This window comes from Zychaea mexicana (assembly GCF_025766255.1).
Source record: "Zychaea mexicana strain RSA 1403 chromosome Unknown BDB00scaffold_79, whole genome shotgun sequence".
Classification (NCBI taxonomy): Eukaryota; Fungi; Mucoromycota; class Mucoromycetes; order Mucorales; family Lichtheimiaceae; genus Zychaea; species Zychaea mexicana.
Genome location: NW_026516742.1, coordinates 34,020 through 53,405, shown reverse-complemented (window position 1 = coordinate 53,405; position 19,386 = coordinate 34,020). Strand labels below are relative to the sequence as shown.

The 19,386-nt window shown below is 42.6% G+C and overlaps 4 protein-coding genes across 4 annotated transcripts; 2 read left to right on the top strand and 2 right to left on the bottom strand.

The window, feature by feature from the left end:
• Positions 1–392: 392 nt before the first annotated feature.
• On the top strand, positions 393–1,300 carry BDB00DRAFT_790714 (ricin B lectin domain-containing protein; the record flags this gene model as incomplete). The annotated part of the gene is made up of 5 exons (XM_053120984.1): positions 393–456; positions 531–568; positions 639–710; positions 792–1,157; positions 1,235–1,300. The coding sequence occupies 5 exons, from the start codon at positions 393–395 to the stop codon at positions 1,298–1,300; spliced, it is 606 nt and encodes a 201-aa protein (XP_052976148.1).
• A 5,187-nt stretch (positions 1,301–6,487) lies between these two features.
• Positions 6,488–7,711, top strand: BDB00DRAFT_769815 (G-alpha protein; the record flags this gene model as incomplete). The annotated part of the gene is made up of 3 exons (XM_053119838.1): positions 6,488–6,605; positions 6,678–7,014; positions 7,108–7,711. The coding sequence occupies 3 exons, from the start codon at positions 6,488–6,490 to the stop codon at positions 7,709–7,711; spliced, it is 1,059 nt and encodes a 352-aa protein (XP_052976147.1).
• A 247-nt stretch (positions 7,712–7,958) lies between these two features.
• On the bottom strand, positions 7,959–11,477 carry BDB00DRAFT_931609 (uncharacterized protein). The gene is made up of 11 exons (XM_053129044.1): positions 11,408–11,477; positions 11,174–11,323; positions 10,904–11,075; positions 10,608–10,808; positions 10,500–10,518; positions 9,735–10,427; positions 9,467–9,641; positions 9,328–9,402; positions 9,159–9,253; positions 8,692–9,055; positions 7,959–8,623 (listed from the first exon to the last, which is right to left on the bottom strand). Exons 1-11 carry the CDS (start codon positions 11,433–11,435, stop codon positions 8,025–8,027), a joined length of 2,571 nt encoding a protein of 856 aa, XP_052976146.1. The 5' UTR covers positions 11,436–11,477; the 3' UTR covers positions 7,959–8,024.
• Positions 11,478–12,665: 1,188 nt separating this feature from the next.
• On the bottom strand, positions 12,666–18,597 carry BDB00DRAFT_875847 (male sterility protein-domain-containing protein; the record flags this gene model as incomplete). Its single annotated transcript, XM_053127409.1, has 14 exons — positions 12,666–13,013; positions 13,107–13,625; positions 13,696–13,848; positions 13,935–14,092; positions 14,162–14,388; positions 14,476–15,166; positions 15,263–15,392; positions 15,447–15,572; positions 15,631–15,681; positions 15,766–17,052; positions 17,137–17,327; positions 17,387–17,576; positions 17,683–17,889; positions 18,043–18,597. 14 exons carry the CDS (start codon positions 18,595–18,597, stop codon positions 12,666–12,668), a joined length of 4,833 nt encoding a protein of 1,610 aa, XP_052976145.1.
• Between the last annotated feature and the right edge of the window lie 789 nt (positions 18,598–19,386).

Here is a 19,386-nt window from a genome sequence, read left to right as displayed (position 1 = left end):
CCAGTGAAAACTAGCAACAAGAGAAGAGTCAAACCTGGTCGAAAAGGCACAAATTGACACCTGTCAAGCAAATGATTCAGGCAGGGATAAAGAACGCTGTAAATTGATGCCCGACGAAACAAAGACTAGTTGTAACAAGATGGGTATCGGAAAGAGGATGGTCCATTTTATTCTACTTGTCACAGTACTGCTACACACTGGCCACCCTTTACAATAACTAGCAATCGGAAATGATACAAAGTAATAGCTACTAGTCAGAAAAGATGTCATCTGTGCGTAGCCACTTGTAGAATATGAATTCAACTTCCACCTGCCACACTGACGTATGTGATAGTAGGAATACAATACCTAACGTTTCACTTTTTTTGTTTTCTGTCTTTTTCTTTGCCACCATGTCCGACTTTCCAGAAGGGTATTTTTACATTCGGTCACGACAAAATGGGAAAGTCATTGACGGTGAGAAAAAGGAATTTGCAAGGAGTGAAGGGGTGGGGGAAAGAACGTAAAACGTTGAAACACGGACAATCAAGCTCATTCTTTTGCTCAAGTTGACGGCGGTTATACCAAGGTGAGAGAAAGAACATCTCTCGTACAAAGAGTTTTTGCTTACTTGAACAAAAACGATTGAATCGTTACAGAATGATACCAAGATTCTGATATGGACTCCAAAACACACTGATGATCGAGACAATCAGTTATGGTATTACCAGGTAATAAGAATGTGTAGGAGTGCCAAGGGGCAGAAAAATTCCGCACGCATATAACTGGGCATTTTCTTAACAACTATATAGGATGGATTTATTGTAAACAAGAACTCCAACAAGGTGCTTGATGTACGTGGAGGAGCCCTACATGACAACACACCTGTTATCCAGTACGATCGAAAACTCGTTGTCGATGCACAAAATCAAAGATGGGGTTACAAAAGCCGGGATGGCGTGATCTATCTCCTGGCTGATCCCCGTATGGTTTTGGATATACGGGGAGATTCAGCTGACGACGGCGCCAAAGTAATTCTCTATCACCGAAAATCGGCGTCTGAAGACAATCTCAACCAGAACTGGGATCTCGTCAACGAGGTCTACTGCGAAGGACCATTGCTAAAGACGATTCAGCCTGCATCCCTCTATCCCAACTCTGAAACATTTGTCGAGAAAGTAATTAAAATTTTTATTTGTAAATGTGCTATTGTGTTTATATAATCTAATGTGTGGGATATGGTCGTATTTCTTAGCCGACATCCAAGCCCGTTGATCAAGTGCTGGCAGCATTTGGAGAAGTCAGAGAGAGTTCGCATTGACGGCGAAATCCGTAGCTTTGTCAACGATAACACTTTGGATAAGGGAGCCAAAGTGAGGCCGGTTATTCACATTGTGAGGAAAAAAGAAAAGGCATATATGTAGCACAATGAATTTAGAAAAGCTACCACCGTCAGTGATCGTCTTTACAACAAACTCACAAAGTGCTTTCGCGATATTTTTAGTGCCATTTTCTATTCTGGTTACTGTCTTTGCCGTCAGATCATTGCCCAATAATGTGGTCAAAGGGAGTTACCGTCATCATACTTCTGACAGAACGAGTCAGCAATCAATTACTTTTAAAACTTTGCCAGTTCTCTTCGTCTCATGCAACATAAATTCTGAAGCAGTGCTGTTCATGTATCTGTGTGTGGAATAAAAAATGCGGGTTGTGCTCAGTAAGATCACTCTTCATATCGACGCACTCGCAATATAGATAGCGAACTTGTTGGCTCAGCTACCATCGGTCCAGGTATCATCATCGTCGACAGTATCACGGGTGATCTTTTACTACACTTGAACTAATTGTGGCTCTTCAGAGCGTATCGTAATCATACAATAGAAAGAAAAAACCTGTAAAAAAGTTAGAAAGCTTCAATGATTTGAAAATTTGACAATATGGTTCTTCCTTGGAAACATAAGACCTATCGTTAAATCGGCCGAGATCTGACATCACCTGCAACATTATGTAATGATACTGTTCGAATTGAAATGAATGAGCTTAAACATAATAATAGAACATGGGTAATGAGACATATAAGAAGTATCTTTAGGATGATCTTTTATTCCAACAATAAAAACAAGCTTCATATTATATGATAGCTATGTATTAAGGCGGCCATGTCTATTGATCTAGCTTGTGGATAAACTATGTTTTATGATCACTGATCAAGGACGTCGTTATGTTATGTAATCGGGTCGGAGTTAGCTGGTGTGTGGCCGCGCTATGTATCTGCTGATAGGCTCATTGTTCAGCTTTTTCTTAAACTGGATCAACAGACTCGAAGCTTTCCATGCTTTACATAATACTTATGGATTGTTTCTTGCTACTGTGTTTAGTTGGTTGCCGTGGTCTTTATTTGTGTGTACTATGGATTGATGCTTAACCGACTATTTTATTACGAAGTCTTAGATAAGATATTAATGTGGCTCACACAGGGGGCATGCGTAATTATAACAAAAAACCTGATTCCTACTTACTCGGAAAATATAATACTCTACAGGTGCTAAATAGCACATGAGGTCTACGACCGAGCCAGCAATCCAAGTATTAAAGCCTGTCATTTTAAACATAGATAGCTGAATGGGTGACCTACTAGGTAAGATTGTTTTGTAAAATCTTGGAAGGAGATCGTTGATCAAAGCTCCCAAAGGGCTACAGTGGTCCCCCGCTTTTTGCAGCCCCACTTTTTGCAGATCCTCAGTTTTTGCAGATTTTTTTGGAGCACACCCGCTCATCACTTAATAAAATTGCATTTTGCAGGCCAAAAATGGGGACCTGCAATTTTCCGCTATTAACTCGGGAGCCTGGGACACAGAGTCTCGAACCAGTGACATCTACATGTAATGTTGATAGCTAGCATCGTTTTGCTATTCAGTAAGCTTTTGGTATTTCGCTTTTACTATAGTGGTGTGGAGGTGTTGATAGTGCAGTATATAAACATCAAGAGTGAGACGACAGCCTTTTATATAAGAGTTGAGTTATAATAAGTAGCCTCAGCACAGCACCGACACTTTTAATTGGTTTACTATCATTGACACTTGATTAACATAATAGACTCAGTCTGTGTAACATCTCATACTCATCCTCACTTTTTGCAGTTCCCCACTTTTTGCAGTTTTTTCCACCAAAAACCGCTGCTGCAAAAAGCGGGGGACCACTGTAACTCCTATCATAGACAGTTAAAATCGATAATGCAACATGCCATTCTATGCCATATCTCCGGATTATGACATATGCCTCCAGTTAAAACAATTTCAAACACTTCAATAAGATGAATGTTCCTCAATGGCATCGTATCCACAAACAGTGAGTTTAGTCTTACCATATATGATAGTACTTATCGCGAAACCACCGAGGCCTGTGCCAGCTGAATCAATTCCCATGGCTGTAGCCCGCATTTGCCTTTCAGGATAGACATTGGCAATATCGAATGGACAAAGTTAAAAAAAGCACATATGCAGAAAGTGCGCTAAACATTCGCAATGCCTTTTCTATATCGTATATAAATAGACTTATGTAGCGAAGGACACCAAGTCCTATGCATTTTTCAGATTGAACAACATATTAATAATAAGCGGTAGATTATTGATATGAATACTTATGGTAATACTGTTACTGTAGCGGGCGCAGTAGTAACACTCAAATTTGCTTCGAGCCCAACAACATATTAAGCAATTTAACAATAAGGTATACTTTTTAAATGAGTAAGCTGTACTGATAATGGAACTGGAGTCCTTTGCTTCTGAGACTCTAATTGATATCCCACATATATATTTTAAGTGTAGAAATTGTTATTAGATACTTGATTTACTGCCGTAATAAGTAACAGCTCAACGGTTTTTTCCGCAAAAATGCAAGTTACACTACGTACTGTATGTATGCGTTAAAACTCACTAACAACAATGACCCCATGAAATACGTATACCTCATGCAGTGTTATGCAGCCCTCTTCTTTTGAGTGAAAAGTAAAGCGGCACCCTGAATGCCGGCTGTGGATCACTATAATTATAACTCTTAACCTTATTTTTTGTTTCAAGTCTTTTTTTTCCTAGGCTACAAAAGGACGAATACCGGAAGGGGTCTCATTATTATTGATTGGAAACGAACAACAAGATGTAGAATAAGGGGTTACTATAGACGTGTACGTGTATATAATGCTCCGAGAATAAAGAATTTCCAATAACGATACGTATCAACAAGCTAATAATATTTTGTATGCAATTCATTTCCGATGATGGCGTTTTTTGCCTTTGTTCTAGCACGATCTCTTGTAATTTATTAGTAAGCCGGGTTTCTGACGATAGGTTAGGAGGGAAGAGTAAATCTAATACTCATGAACAAGCGTGCTTGATGGCAATGGGATCAAAAAAGTAAAAACTCCAATCATAATTGGTCAAAGCTAGCTGATCAAGAAAAGAGCTAAAATTGACGATGACGGTGCTAGTGTCCGGGAAGAGAGAGGATAACTCGACATATATCTATTTGCAAGCAGTTCTCAAAGTCTATACTTGCATGAAACGGCAGCAATCCAGGAGGAGGCGGCGGTGTAAGCAAATGTGCCTATTGCTACATCTAGAATGGCAGTTGCAAGAAGAGGATATTTTCCTCTTATAACTACTACGTGGTAGAAGTTGTTAGATTATATAGCACGTTCTGTCATGATCATCGCTCCCTCTTGTTCTTAATCTACATGATCTTCTACTTCCTCATCTCCCTCTGTTCTACAGTTGCTCCTCGGGTAATAAATTATATGTCCTCCTTTCCGCTCGCTCCTAGGGTGTAGAGTACCATCATCGTCACCGTTATCATCGTAATTTGCACGGTAAAGCACAAAGTGCTTGGTAAATGCATCCGAGAACTATCCCTTTACTACCGGCGAGCCTGCGTATCCGTGAGAGCAGGATCATAAGAGAAAAACCATGTTGTTTTTCCGTGTGCTAACAATCGAACCCTGTAGGCTCGATAACTAAAAATTACGCACAGTGTTAATAATCGTTATATGTAAAAGCGTAGGGTTATCGCTGCTTGAGCGGAAGAAAAACGAGAAAGAGAATGAAAGACGCTACTGAGCGAAGGGAGGGTTACGTGAAAAGGAGATAGTGAAAAAAAATGCAAAAAAAGGGACTCCTCCTCATCTTCCACTGCTCCTTACCATGATGTTTTCTTCACATTCACGCACTCTCTTCGATTCAAATACTTAATAGAAGAGGCAGTGAGAGATTCTGGATGCACTGGCATTGTTCCGAATAGGGAACAGGTTTTTTTTGGAGGGCAGCACAATGTAGGTAATTTCATTTCTCTCTCACATCCACTCGGTAGACTGGTTTAATATGAGAAGCCTCCTGTGCCGAAACAATGTGAGTGTATGCCTGTGTGTAATAAGAACGAGATGCAGGGCTTGACTCGCACACACACACACACACACACACTCACACACTCACATAGTGATACATATACATAATATCCACATCAGACCAAAAGAGAGAGACAGTTTAGCAAAAAAACGAGGTATCAGCCTTTTTACTCATGTGGGCAGGAGAATCCAACTCGGCAAGCAAAATGGATAATACAGAGAGAAAGAAAATTGACATGAGAGGGGCAAGTACACAAGGGATCTCTGCTAGGTATTGCTTTCTCGATGCCTTTATTGCTGTTGCTGTTCTAAAAGCAAACTACCACAACAAAGGTATATGCCATCCAACCTAGGGGATCGCTGATGACAACTGATGAGGCGAATGGATCGAAAAGAAAGGTAGCAGCGAAGAAGGATCGAAACCCGTGGAGCAGCTGGTGAATACTATGAGTAAGATAGTCATTGTCACTATTGGTGGCGATCCATATGTGAGTTTGTGTATAGTAAGCGTACGTACGCTGGTGTATAGGAGAAGATAAGGAAAAGAATATAGTCAAAATCTCAAACAAAACCCTACAGATGGGCATAATGCCAAGTGTATGGCCGTTCACGCATCTTGTGCAAGGGTGGAACCTCCCTTATTTTTTTCATCCTTCGTCCACAGATACCCTTTTTCTCATTTCTTTTATCTCACCCACCCCTTCGGATTACACTCCTATTTTGATCACCACATTTCTTCCGCGCTAAAAAAAGCATGAGAATCCAATGGATGCTTTCTTTTAGAACACGGAAGAGATTTAACTGGACTGCATGCCCATCTTAAGGTAAAACGAGAAGCTCGAGTTATTCGCAGCTTTTTGATCTTCCTTTCCCCATCTTTCCCCATCCCTCCTATCAACTTATGCACCCATTCAAAAGAGGAAAAAAGCTCCTAAATAGAGCAGAAAAAATTGAATAAATGCGACCTAGTGCAACGGCATGAAAAAGGCGCCTCTTTTTTACTTTCTAAATCTCAAACAATTACTACTATTCACCTTTAATTACAAAGTTATTCATACCGCACATCTACCAAAATATAATTAATACCCACACACAAGCAAACGATAAACGAAAATGGGCTGCTGTCAATCTACTGAACGTGTTCAAGAAAACAAGCGCAGTAATCAGATCGACTCGCAAATCAAGCGTGATCGAGTTAATTTGCGTTCCGAAATCAAAATGTTGCTGCTAGGTATGTACCACGGTCAACTATAAAGCTGTCAGTAATTGAAGATTGGAGGCTCATCTTTATCCATATCATCAGGTGCTGGAGAGTCTGGAAAATCCACTATTTTGAAGCAAATGAAGTTAATCCACGATGGTGGATATACATCCGACGAACGCGAAGGCTTCAAAGAAGTCATCTATAGCAACACCATCCAATCCATGCGAGTTACACTCGAAGCGATGCAAACCCTGGGTATTGTATTCCAAAACTCACAAAACGAATCCAGCCGACAATTGATTCTGGAGGCACCGCCCCAGATTGAGATGATGAGCCAAGAGCTGGTCCAAGCATTGGCATCGTTATGGGAAGACCGTAGTGTACGTGAATGCGTACGTCGCAGTAATGAATATCAACTTAATGATTCGGCAAGATAGTGAGTCTTCGTTCTTCTCTGATATTATGCGGCATATCTTTATCATAAATACTCGAGCAAAAACAGGAGTCTAACCTATAAAAAAAATTATAGCTATTTTGATTCGATTGTTCGTATTGGCGATCCAAACTACATGCCTAGTGATCAAGACGTTCTTCGATCACGTGTCAAGACCACTGGCATCACTGAAACAACCTTCGTCATCAACCAAATGACCTGCCGTATGTTTGACGTCGGTGGCCAACGATCCGAGCGCAAGAAGTGGATCCACTGCTTCGAAAACGTTACTGCAATCGTGTTCTTGGTCGCCATCTCCGAATACGACCAGGTGCTTGTCGAGGACTCCTCAATCAATCGTTTACAAGAGTCGTTGACTTTGTTCGACTCTATCTGTAACTCCAAATGGTTCACAAAGACATCGATCATTTTGTTCTTGAACAAGATCGATCTGTTTGCAGAAAAGTTACCCCGGAGCCCGCTAGCTAAATACTTTGCGGATTACATGGGTGGTAGCAAATATGAGGCAGCGTGCCAATATTTGCTTAATCGATTTGTTTCCTTGAATACCCGTGCTGATTCCAAGCAGATATACACGCACTTTACCTGTGCCACCGACACCAAGCAGATCAAGTTTGTCATGTCTGCAGTAAATGATATTTGTCTTCATGATAATCTGCGGAATGTGGGTCTTCTCTAAATCTTTTTTTTTTTGCTTTATCTTTTGTTCCCCTCTCTCATTTGTTCAGAAACAAAACTTCCCCTCACTTTTAGCTCATCCTCCAACCCCTCTTCATATATATATAATCCCTTAACTTTTTTTGTATAACACTAACATTAACACCACCACCCATATCCGCAGAGCAAAGGTATTCCTCCGGCTGGGCCTCGAGATATCAAGTGCCCTCGTCCTACTTCTTCAAATACTCCTTTCTGGTTCTACATTGAATCATTTGCTTTCTTTTGCTCTTATTTTATTGTACAAGTAATTACACATTTACATATAAATAATCTCAATCTATTCGATTATTCCCCACAATATCTTCGCGTTGCTGTTGCTCTGTTAATGATAAAGATGACAAGGATGAGGGTCCCATATACTGATTTGTGAGGAAATCAAATTCCTGATTCTGTAGTATGCCTTCGTATATATGCACAGGCACCAGCAGCTTCTCTGTCTGTGCTTCTCCTCGTTCATCCTCTTCCCCTTCCTCCTCATCATCCTCCTCCTCTTGCTCCTGCTCCTCTTGCTCCTGCTGACGCTGTTTCTGATATACATCCAGAGCCGATTGAAGTATTCGCTTGAGAAACACCCTGACCATCCCTGCAAATAAGCTACCAGTCACCAATCGTTGATCCATGGCTTCGACGATTTCAAAATCTCGTGTTGGGCCTCTCAACGTGCCATCGCGATCCTGGATCATGGCGTTTGCGACTACGCCCTTGAGCGGTAGTTGAGCAATAACAGACCAAATCCAGTCCACGTGTCCTTCATCAATCCCATTCTCTTGTTGAATGCTTTCACGTATTGTTTCAATTAATGCTTTTCCACTAGTTCGTTTACTTTCCCCGGTATTTGTCGTTTCGGAACCAATATCCACATCCATATCATCTACAATGACTTGAGTAACTACCCAGAAACTTCGTATTGGCACTATTTCTTTCTGAAGAATCGCTTACCTGCTTCTGATATAGTGTCCCAACCAGCCGGCAGTTTATCCAACAAAGTATCTACACTAGACATGCCATTTAATGCCCGTTTTCGTGGATTCCATCCCTGAGGCCGCTGACGACAATGGGCATCATCCGTACTATGATGACCACGGTAGCAGCCACAGAACTTGCAATAACCAAAGCCAACAGTATCTTGTTCAATTTGATCATCTGGGTTGATATCCGTCCTTTGTGGCGTAAATTGATTTTCACGACACCAGAGGATAACGTCCTTAGTAGATAGTGCAGCACCTGCAGATCTTAAAACGGGATCCATAGTGTCAAATGCGCATTGCTGTACCTTCACACGCAATAAGTGAGCTCGATGCCACTACCAGTAGTGTTTAAATAAGATAATTATTAGTCGTTTTTTTCCATCTGCATCATCGGAGGTGTGTGAGACAGAAAGAGGAAGGAAAGAAAAAATGGTTTACCTCCAAAGCTTTCCGACGACCAACAGACCATGAAAAATACTGTTTTGGTCCAATTGCGCAGGTATATGGCAGCACTGATATGTTCTGTTGCGATGCTAAATATATGAAAAGGATATGAATTGTCTTGAGGAATTTAGAGCAAGCAAATGGACCAATTACAAATACATACCTGGTCGGATGATGGGCAATCTGCGCACGCTATCTTTCAGGATTCCATGCAGCAAACTCATTTTTTGTTTCGATGCTGAGAATACGTTCGTATGAGACTTTATGCTAGCTCTTTGTGACAAAATAAATTTTCATCGTACCTATCGCTGCTGCCTGCTGCTTGGTATCTTCGGCGTTTAATTCTTCACGCGGTGTTGATGTTGCTCGTGGTACTGGTTTTGTAGATACATCATTGAAGTCTGTGTTTCTATCTAGCTCGATCTCGACGATCCGTTCACCACCTAGCATTTGGCGACCCGAATGCGTATAATCGAGCTATCAATTTATATTTTTGCAAAGGTTAAATAATTTCGACCTTATTCTACAAAGAAATTTACTGAACGCTTAAGAACCAAAAAGCAATCGTACCTTGACCTGGTGGATGAGATCCACGCTCTTGTTTCTCCGTTTATCGACAAAGAAAAGTTGGACACGTATTGGAAACTCGCCCCATCCCAAGCGTGTAAGTCGAAATGGTGGTTCTGTGACATCGACAACATCATGCGGCTTGTAGCTTGGATGCAAGTGAAATCGTACACCTGTAATAAACTTTGATACTTCTTGCGCTTGCGGCGGTTCGACGACGTAAACCATCCATTTATGCGTAAATTTGTTCAGAGTAGGGTCCCGCTTTTCGGGGAGGATGAATTTGCTGACATTTCCAACTACAACTTGGCGTTTAATATAAAATCGTGAGCCTGTCTCAGCGCCACCTGTGGGCGTAGATGGGGCAGATGATGATGACATTGCTGCAGCAAATGATTCCATTGGCTGTGGTTGCTGTTGTTGTTGTTCCTCTTGAGCAGTTGATGACGTTATGGAAGACGATGATGCTGATGGTTGCTGTTGTTGTTGTTGTTCTTGAGTAGCGGTATCCGGTATTGATTTCAATCCTTGTGTAGGATGAGCCGATGATCTTGGTGATGATGATGATGATGGTGATGTTGATGGTGGTGGCGGTGGTGGCGGTGGTGCCGGAGGTATAACATTTTCTCCTGTACCGTTTTGTGTCACACGATCCGATTCCAAATCCACATCCTCTTCAAACACTTTGATCGTAGGCTATAGAATGAAAATGTCTCCGGTCAACATTTGACAGATGTCAATGCCAATGCACGATCGAAAGAAACTTACGCGCTCCTTCTTCTTCATTCTAATAAGCAGAAAAATCATCCGACTGTAAGTACATAACATGTGTATCTGATCGATCGTATTCAATAAAAATTGAATCTTAGTTCGTACTTGACAGGGGGTATATGCATAGTTACTGGTCGCGACCTTGCAGGATCGTCAAGTGGCACTTCAGATTCATCCACAGGTGTTCCACAGCGTAACATTGTTTGTTCGTATGGGCCAAATTCCAGATCATGCGCCAGGCGACAATGATTCAGAAATCCTTGACGATTAGCAAAATCCTCCCGTTTACATGCAGGACAGGATAAACTAATGGTTGATAAGGAAGTTGTCAGATGCCTTCTGTTTTTTGTACAACCAGTTGCATGGCTTAATATCGTAGCCGTATATATCTATAGCTTTACCGCACATAGACACCATCTGCTCGTCGTCCATATAATACTTGGCCACTACGCGACTGCGTGGCTTTGTTACCATTAGGCAAGTATGACTGATAGAGGGCACTGGCCAAAGTGGCAGCCGAAGCAACGGCAGCAGATCGTCGCGTGTAATGTGGAGTATCGGTTGCTGCTGATTCTATAAACCATTGATGGTCAGCATGCACAATTGCTTCTTTGCATAATTTAACTAATGCAAAACTTAGAGCGAGTTGAATCGCAGTTATTGTAGGTTACCGCTTTCAATGGCTGCTTTTAGATCACGTAATGCTTCTTCTGCTTTGGTGATTTCCCTTCGAATCGTTGCTGCTTCGCGATGCTTTAAGTAAATCTCTAGATCGAACTGGTGATCTATGATATCTAGAATTCTTTTTTTGGTTGCATCGTCTGTACCGATCCAAAGAAAATGCAGATAAGAAAATAACTCTGCTTATTGTGAGCTTGTAATCCAGAAAAGTAAATGACTGATACCTCGTGGTATATCGTCAATTGAGCGCATAACAAGTGTTTACAAAGAAACCGGAAGAGTTGAAACAAACGTAAAATGTAGCCTGTGACACCGCATGGCTTTCATTGTCGCTCGCTAAATCAGGATGCTCCGTAATTCCGTTTCAGCTGTTTTTTTTTTCTTTTTCCATATCGCCCACCCAACAAAAGTCATGGGAGATTTCATATACACAAACAGTTGATATGACCCCATTTCTCACTATACTTTGGGAAAAGTAAACAATAAACAAAGTACATCTGTTTCATCTACAATACAATTGCCACGCTCGCAGTAGCTTCATTAAGAGGGAGGATGATGGGTGACCCCATGAGAGCATTAGGGGAGACGAAATGCCTGCATGTGTGTACACTGTAAGAAAGGAGGGAGAGGCGAGTAGCCCATCATACGCAGCACTGTTTTTTTATTTCCTTTCCACTAAGTCAACCGTGTACAACCCCCTCTCTCTTTCCTTCTTCCATTCTCTTTTGCAAACACCCTCCTTCAACTTTGCTCTCTTTCTTTCACTTGCACATAGTATCGTATAACCACTGCGAAGCACAATGCTTCAAAACGATAGACACCAGCCAAACGACGACGAGCCGAGACCCTCCTCAGGTGCTGCAAACACAACCGCTACTACCTCCAAATCATCACCTTCATTTTCGATACCTTGCTGTCAATCTCCACCACCAATCCAACCGCTTTCCTCGTCTACCACATCAGCATCATCTAGAAGCGTCCATAATAACACCAACACATACTACGACAACGAAGACGACGACAACGCTATTGCATTTCAACGCTATTCTGATTTCTGCGGCGATTGTGGTGTCGATGTCTTTCGTTTCTGCCACGAGCACTGGTGTAAAAACTTTCAGTAGTCCCATCGAGGCTTAGGCGCATACAAACAATGCAAGCCCAAGCCATCAACATATCTCTTTCCATATCACCACACATATTAAATACGTACATGCTTGTGCATATTACCATAATGCAACTTGATCAGTGTCATCCTACTCCGCCGCCTACGCTTTCCTTTACTCCACAGCAGCACTCTGATGAGATAGCATTGTGATCCTTGAAGTTTGTTTGTTTGAAAATTAAAAAAAAATATTACACACAAGAAAAAGAAAGAGAAAGAAAGAGAGAATTGTATATATGGGGTTGTGGAATGGCACAAAGCAAAGATAGGGGAGGAAAAACACATACAACTTAAAGAGAGAGAGAAACCCTATATAGAGATTAGTAATGTCGTAAATTATAAGCTTCAGAGACTCGCCGTAAAGCCCGTGCTTGTGCTGTAGAGGAGGATCGATCTACACTAGGGGCGCTGCTTGTACGAAGTGCATACACCAGCTGCACGAGCTTTTCTTCGTTCTCTGGTAGGTCTACTTGCCGCTTCTTGGCAAAGCTGGCTGTGTTTGCTTGGAGGATACCCTTGATCTGCTTCAAGCATTTCTGGAACACTTGTTTATTTTGGAACGTCTCGCGCTGGGTCATTGCACCCAGACGATACGTATCGATTTGCTGGCATAAATCTGCCATGTTAGAGTTGGCTCGGTTCATTTGGATCTGTGCCATGAGTGCTTTCTGTAATCATTACCATTGTTGTTGTTAAGCAGATAATTCTCAGTCAGCATATTGCGTCATGTTTTGTCAATCAACAGCGTCAACAATACTTACCATCATTCCTTCAGGGTCGACAGGGGAAACCTCGGTTTGGCCTCCATCGCTGTTCTGCCCTGAGAGCTGGATGAGCATCTCGGTAGTCGGGATACCAAGTTCATGCAAAAGAATTTGTGCATCCGGTGAAAGTTTCTCCTTGGCCTGGATCTCTGTCAAAAAGCCCAATGTCATGAACATGTCGGCCGCAGTCCGGCTCGACTCAGTCGACAAGACTTCGCGATAGATGGTTCGCCGGCCAGTGATCAAATGCGTAGCAATCCATTGTGCGAGTAGAGGCACAATACTACGTGGTAACATTGGCACCGCATCCAATGCAGAAAGTGAACAGGATGTGATCCAATACGAGTCGATGGTTGGGTATAAGAGCGACGCCAAGAAAATCAGTTGCTCGTAGCGTACGGGGTTGCTTTCCATATTGGCAGCAAGTATCAAGTGTGATGTGGTGCCAGTTTCGTCGGTTCTACTCCGTCGAATCACTTTACGTGCTTCATACATGCTGAGCACATTGTTGAATTGCTAAGGTACAAAAAGTGGAATTTCTGTAAGTATCGTGTCATTTGTAACGTTGTCTTTTTATAAAGCGTACCTGATCAATGTCCCATGTCAAAACGAACTCTCGTTCAAGCATCTGTGCTAGGAATCGGAAACGATCCATGAACTCGTCCTCGATAACCTTGTCTTCTGTGAAAGACAAATACACCACTGCAAAGAATGCGTCCAGCAGGAAAACATCAGTAGCCTAAGGTAACAAAACAAGCACACAGATTTTTAGCGGCCTATAATAACCTAATTTCCCGCATACATGCACAAAAAAAGATGTCCTACCTGATTGGCATAATACGAAAGTGTCATGACATTGTCAGCGTGATCATTCACGCGGATATTTGTATCATCCGTAATCTCTTTGCCTTCAACAATGATGTTTTTGGTTTCGTCCAACAGGCGGAACGCATACAAAACAACTGCATCCACATCTTCACCCTCTATAATATTATATGGATACGTCAATCATTACAGAAATCTAAGGCATACATCGTTTCTTTGTCTTTTACCTTGCCAATCAATTTGAAAATCTCGCATGATAACTTCAGCTCGGAGCCATTCTGCCATATCTTTCATTTTACCAAAGCAGACGCCACCAGTAGCTCGACCATAAAGAATAATACTAGCCACAAGTGATACAGGTGATACGATCAATGCCTTGCGTTGATTCGTCTGAATTTCCTCGGTAATTTTCTTCACAAGCATCGATTCTTCTGCGGGATCAACGACTGAGCCACTACGGATTTTTTCAAATTTTCAATGAATCAGTATCCCATTTCACCATTATATTGCTCTAATTCGCCCTTCCTCAACAAAATCTTACCTGCTTGAACGCTGCAGTTCCTCGGCAGCATCCTGCACACTCACGAGCGGGCCAATACCCATCAAAACACGACCAAATTTTCGTTGAACGTCGGGTCCATTCAGAGCATTGGTTCGCTTATCTTTGGCCTCACTTGGACGCATCACATTTTGCATTGGAGGCGCGGGAGCGTTTGATTGTTTTACCGAGGCTGGCTGATGCTGATCTAATAATTCATCCAGCAAATAAGGTAATTCGGGCATGTTCTCGTATGTAATGTTGATAGGTACGATAAACACGTCCTTGTGGGCCGATTTGCGTGTGAATCCATTGCCACCTGTTGAGCTGTCAATGCTCATTGTTGGGCTTCCAATGGAGCTCGGCGTGTCAGGTGATGCAGGTGGACTGCTGTTGCTGTTGCTCTCAAGACTTGCAACGCGAGATACTGCAGGTGACCGTGTTTGGTTGGATTGCAGGGTGGATTCAACAACCATCTCAATGAGTCCGTCATCATAAGGCTCTTGATATTTTCCGGTTCGACTTCGTGCTTTTTCCATGTATATCGACAGTGCCCCGTGCTCACGTAGCAGAACTTGAGTATATGCAGCCATGACAGCAGTGTTAAGTGGTGAGCGTTTCTGTCTGTCTCGCTTTATATAGTATGCACCTGCTAGACGGTAAATGTCGGATATGGGCCCAAGTTGTGCAAGTGCTGCATAGTTGATACATTTCCGTTAACTTCACTGTCGCCACTACTACTTTATCTGCTGCACGAAAAATAATATGCAAAAATTTAAACTATCCGTACCTTCATCACAGGCGAATGCAGGTACAGGCAGATGATAGCGAATAGCAATGTACCATACCAAGAGCGGATCCAGAATACTTTTCGTAACAGGCACATAAACGACACGTTTGCCTAAGGTAGCAGCTCGAATCTTTTTATCGATTAGCAACTGCGAATATCCTTAATTGTACAAACAATGACTTACTCGACGAATGCTCTCTTCTTGAATGCGGACATTATCAAACATGTCATCAAAGAGGTTCTTTAAGAAGTAGCTTGCGAACCAGACGAATTGAAGTTGTGTTCGTTCACTCATGCGCACCAGAATTTTCTAACAAAGCACTATCAGTTTTTTTGTATCATTCCTACATAATGATACCGAATCATACCATAGCTTCATTCACAGCAGTCTGTTTCTGTACGCCCGCATTCACTGTGATCTATATGTATTATCGCGGACTTGGTTAGCTTTACAGCGAATTACACATAGACGCCGGTGTATACTATATCTCTGCTTTGCTTACCTGATTGATGGCTTGATTGACACGCTTATCGTTCAAAACGACAATCTTGACGCGATCGTCATTACTTCCAACCTTTTTGCGCCATTTACCCAATACCATGCGTATCTCTTTATCCGAATTGAACACAGCACCATCCTGACACCAGTCATCCAAGCTATCATCCATGTCGCCTAACCACCGTTCATCATCCTGTGGTGTTCGTGACACTGCGTTTGTTTCAAGTGCATCCTTGACTTGCGCAACCATTCTTCCAATACGTCGAGAAATTTGATCTGCCGTAAAAACAGCACTTTGTGCGGGCCGATCAATCAGTCGTACACTGTCATTGCCTTGTACATAATCGTATGATTGCAACGCACAGCTCCATCCAGAAAGTGGGACAGGCAAACGCAGATCTGGCTCTAAGTGAATGAAATAATGGATACCGTAACTGGCGTTGAGAAAATAGTTGACCCAAAAACTGTGGTCAGCATCTTCTGGTACCAAGCAATATGGATCAAGTTCTGTCGACTGCAAATGGCGTCGTAGACCGGCGGCGTTTATATCGACAGCGTTGTTGGAGGATGGTTTGTAGAACGATTTCATTGTCCATGACAGTTTTGTCGCCTTGTCGATCTGTCTACTAAGTCGTTGTTGTGAACTTCTCTTCCTCGTGCGATCGGATGACGTTGATGCTGTAGGTGGTACGTTGCCGTTGTTGCCCATATACGATCGGATGGAGTTCATCACCGTGCGTGCTCGATTGAGTCCGCCGGCGCTAGATGTAAAGTAGCTTTGTGCGGGAGGCAGATTGATCTTGGTTGCTTTTGTCCAATATTGTCGGATAGGTTCATAAGCAATGCGCCAAGGCAAACATCGCATGTTGGCAGTTGTGATATGATACATGTATGGAAACACGGCACCCATAGGCCCCTCAATGCTCAACGGACGTACAGAGGTTTTTGATGAAGCACGGCTTTCCATGGACATATGGCTTACTGACGTTGCTTCTTCGGCAGATGACCCTGAGTCTCTTATTGCTGGTGCAGTTGAGTTGGTTGGTGATGATACCGTGGATGGCGTTGGTGTACTGCTACGTTGTTCGTTGAATGCATCTACGTCTGGGATTGGCGTATCAAAAGCACTAGATGATGGTGGTGTAATGCTGACGGCGCATCCAAGTATCATTCGTACGACGAAATCGACAGGTACGATATCAGCATTCGCATTACCGCCTCCTGGCTGTATTACTCTTACACCCCGCCCTGTAAGCAACAATGTACCGTTGGCGCCATTGACGCCATCTGCCTGTAATTTTATGGTACGCTTTTGTTAGTTTTTCCAGTCATTGTCGATAAGCAGTGGGAAGACACCGGAAAAGACGATACAAACCCATCCAACCAAAGGTTCGTTCGCACTGGGACCTATGGGACTGGATCGCATAATCGCAACTGGATATTGATATCCTCCGTTGCTCCGCTTTCTTTCCACTTCACTTATAATCAAATGCTCGACCAAGGATTTTGAAAACAAGTAAGTGTCGGGATAGTATCGTTTGTAATCGTCGAAAATAGCAGGTAGATCTATCATTAATAGTCAGTCTCTTTTCTCTTGCTGCGAAGCTCGCAAACGTATATCATACCTTCAAAACTAGAGGACAAAATAGTAGATAGAATGACGTGGGGCGACTCTTGTGAGGGTATAGGCAATAGACGATCTTCGAATGCGGATGATCCAGGCGCCATTTGCAGCGGTGACAGGTGGATAAAGGCTGTAAGTGTCATGCATTCATTTGCCAATTCGATAAGGTTAAGCGTTCCTAACACATTGACCTATCACCATTATCGATATCAAAATTAGTTTTGTTTTGCCATGAAAACTTTCTCGAAACCCTCCTCGCGTCTCCCTGTCTCCTTTTTTTTAATTTTTTCAAATTACCTTGACTGCCATATCAAGACGTTCATTTCCATCCACTGTCGCAGCACAATGCAAAACGATATTGGTATCTTTGACCAACGTCTTGCGATCTTCTTCAGATAGGCCTAACCCTGGCATGGCTAAGTCGCCTTCCATTGCGCATACTTTATCCCTTATCATTCGATCAAATAATGTTGGTCCCATGGATCGGCGTAACGCCACGAATGCCTGGAACACATAATTCCTCGTCTTGTCAGCTTCTTTTCTCATCCAAGCATAATAAAAAAAATAGATGGCCCAGGCTTTGTATCATCACCCCTTCTGACCCTCCTCACTCTCCTTGCAGCCCTCTATCATCACACGCCCCCTCTTACAACGTACCTTATTGGTCAATATGTCTTCTTTGATACGCTGAAAAGCTGAACCTGGTCGGCGTTGGCCTGTTCGCAGTAGAATGAAGATCTTGCGTACATCGAGTGAGAGTAATTTCCACAGCAACGCTTTGCCAACAAAGCCAGTTGCACCTGTAAGCAGAATTGCTTTGTTTTGATAGAATTCCCGAACGTTTAGAGACGGCTGATCTTGTGGATCGCTTTCGGTTACTGTAGGAGTTGTAGATTCAGTTGTTGGCGTTGATTCTTCTGGTGGATGCGGCGACTGGTGTTGTTGTTCTTGTTCCTGAGAAACTGGTGCGACCTGACTATCCGATTTATCGGCAGTGTGGTCGTGATTGGGTGTAGGTGTGGGTGTTTCCGGGAAATCGGCTGCTGTTGGGTCGTTTTCATACATATCATCCCTATCGAGGGCTTCCATGTTTTTTACAACGTCAAAGACAGTGGGCGATCCGGGCGGTGAAGGCGTCACTGGACTTGTCATGTTCAAGTCTTGACTCTCGAGTTCGGGATTGGTTATAGAAATGGTAGGTACTTCAGCCATCTTTTGTTCCTGTTTATTATATACACATTAAGTGAAAACGGCACTTCACCAAAGAAAGAAGGAAAAAAGGTACACGCTTTACACAGAGCAGGCTGTGCACGCACACAGCTACCAATTGATTCTTTCCTTACTAGGTTCTCCGAGGCCCCCTTCTTCCACTCAGATGCTTTCCCTCCGATCCAGTATATGATGGCCGTGACACAAGAGCAGCAGCAGCAGAAAGACAGAGCATGCACCTGTTTTCGTTTCCTGGATGAGAGGTGCTTAGGCGCATATATTGTCATGGATGAAAACAAGGAAGCAGCGCTGCTCACCATCACGACTCATAAACCTTCGTTTACTGACACGATATTATATATAGCTTTTGAAAGCAGAAAAGAGCACTACCATTTAACCACGGGTCTTGTGCGGTTACGCATCTTCTTCGGTCGTGAGCCCCGCCGCTTTGCTTTGCGTCAATACATGCGGGCCTTTCGGCTTGGGTGATTAGTTAAGAAACGATGAAGGAGAATCAATCAAATACATCAAGCGCTTCGGTATTTGGGGCCTGCGCAGTATTCAATTGCGTATTAACCCAATAGCATAAGCTGGAATTGTTGCTTTAGCTCTTTCCAAACATGCTCTTTGACAAATCGTCCTGCTTAACCGACAAAGTAGTAATATCATACTAATATATATACATCAATCAGAAGTTATCATAACATTCAGTCACTTTGAGAATAAAATATATGTTACTTTAAATGCACTAGGTCTCTGTAATGAACTAGTGAGGAGGTATGTAGCTGATCG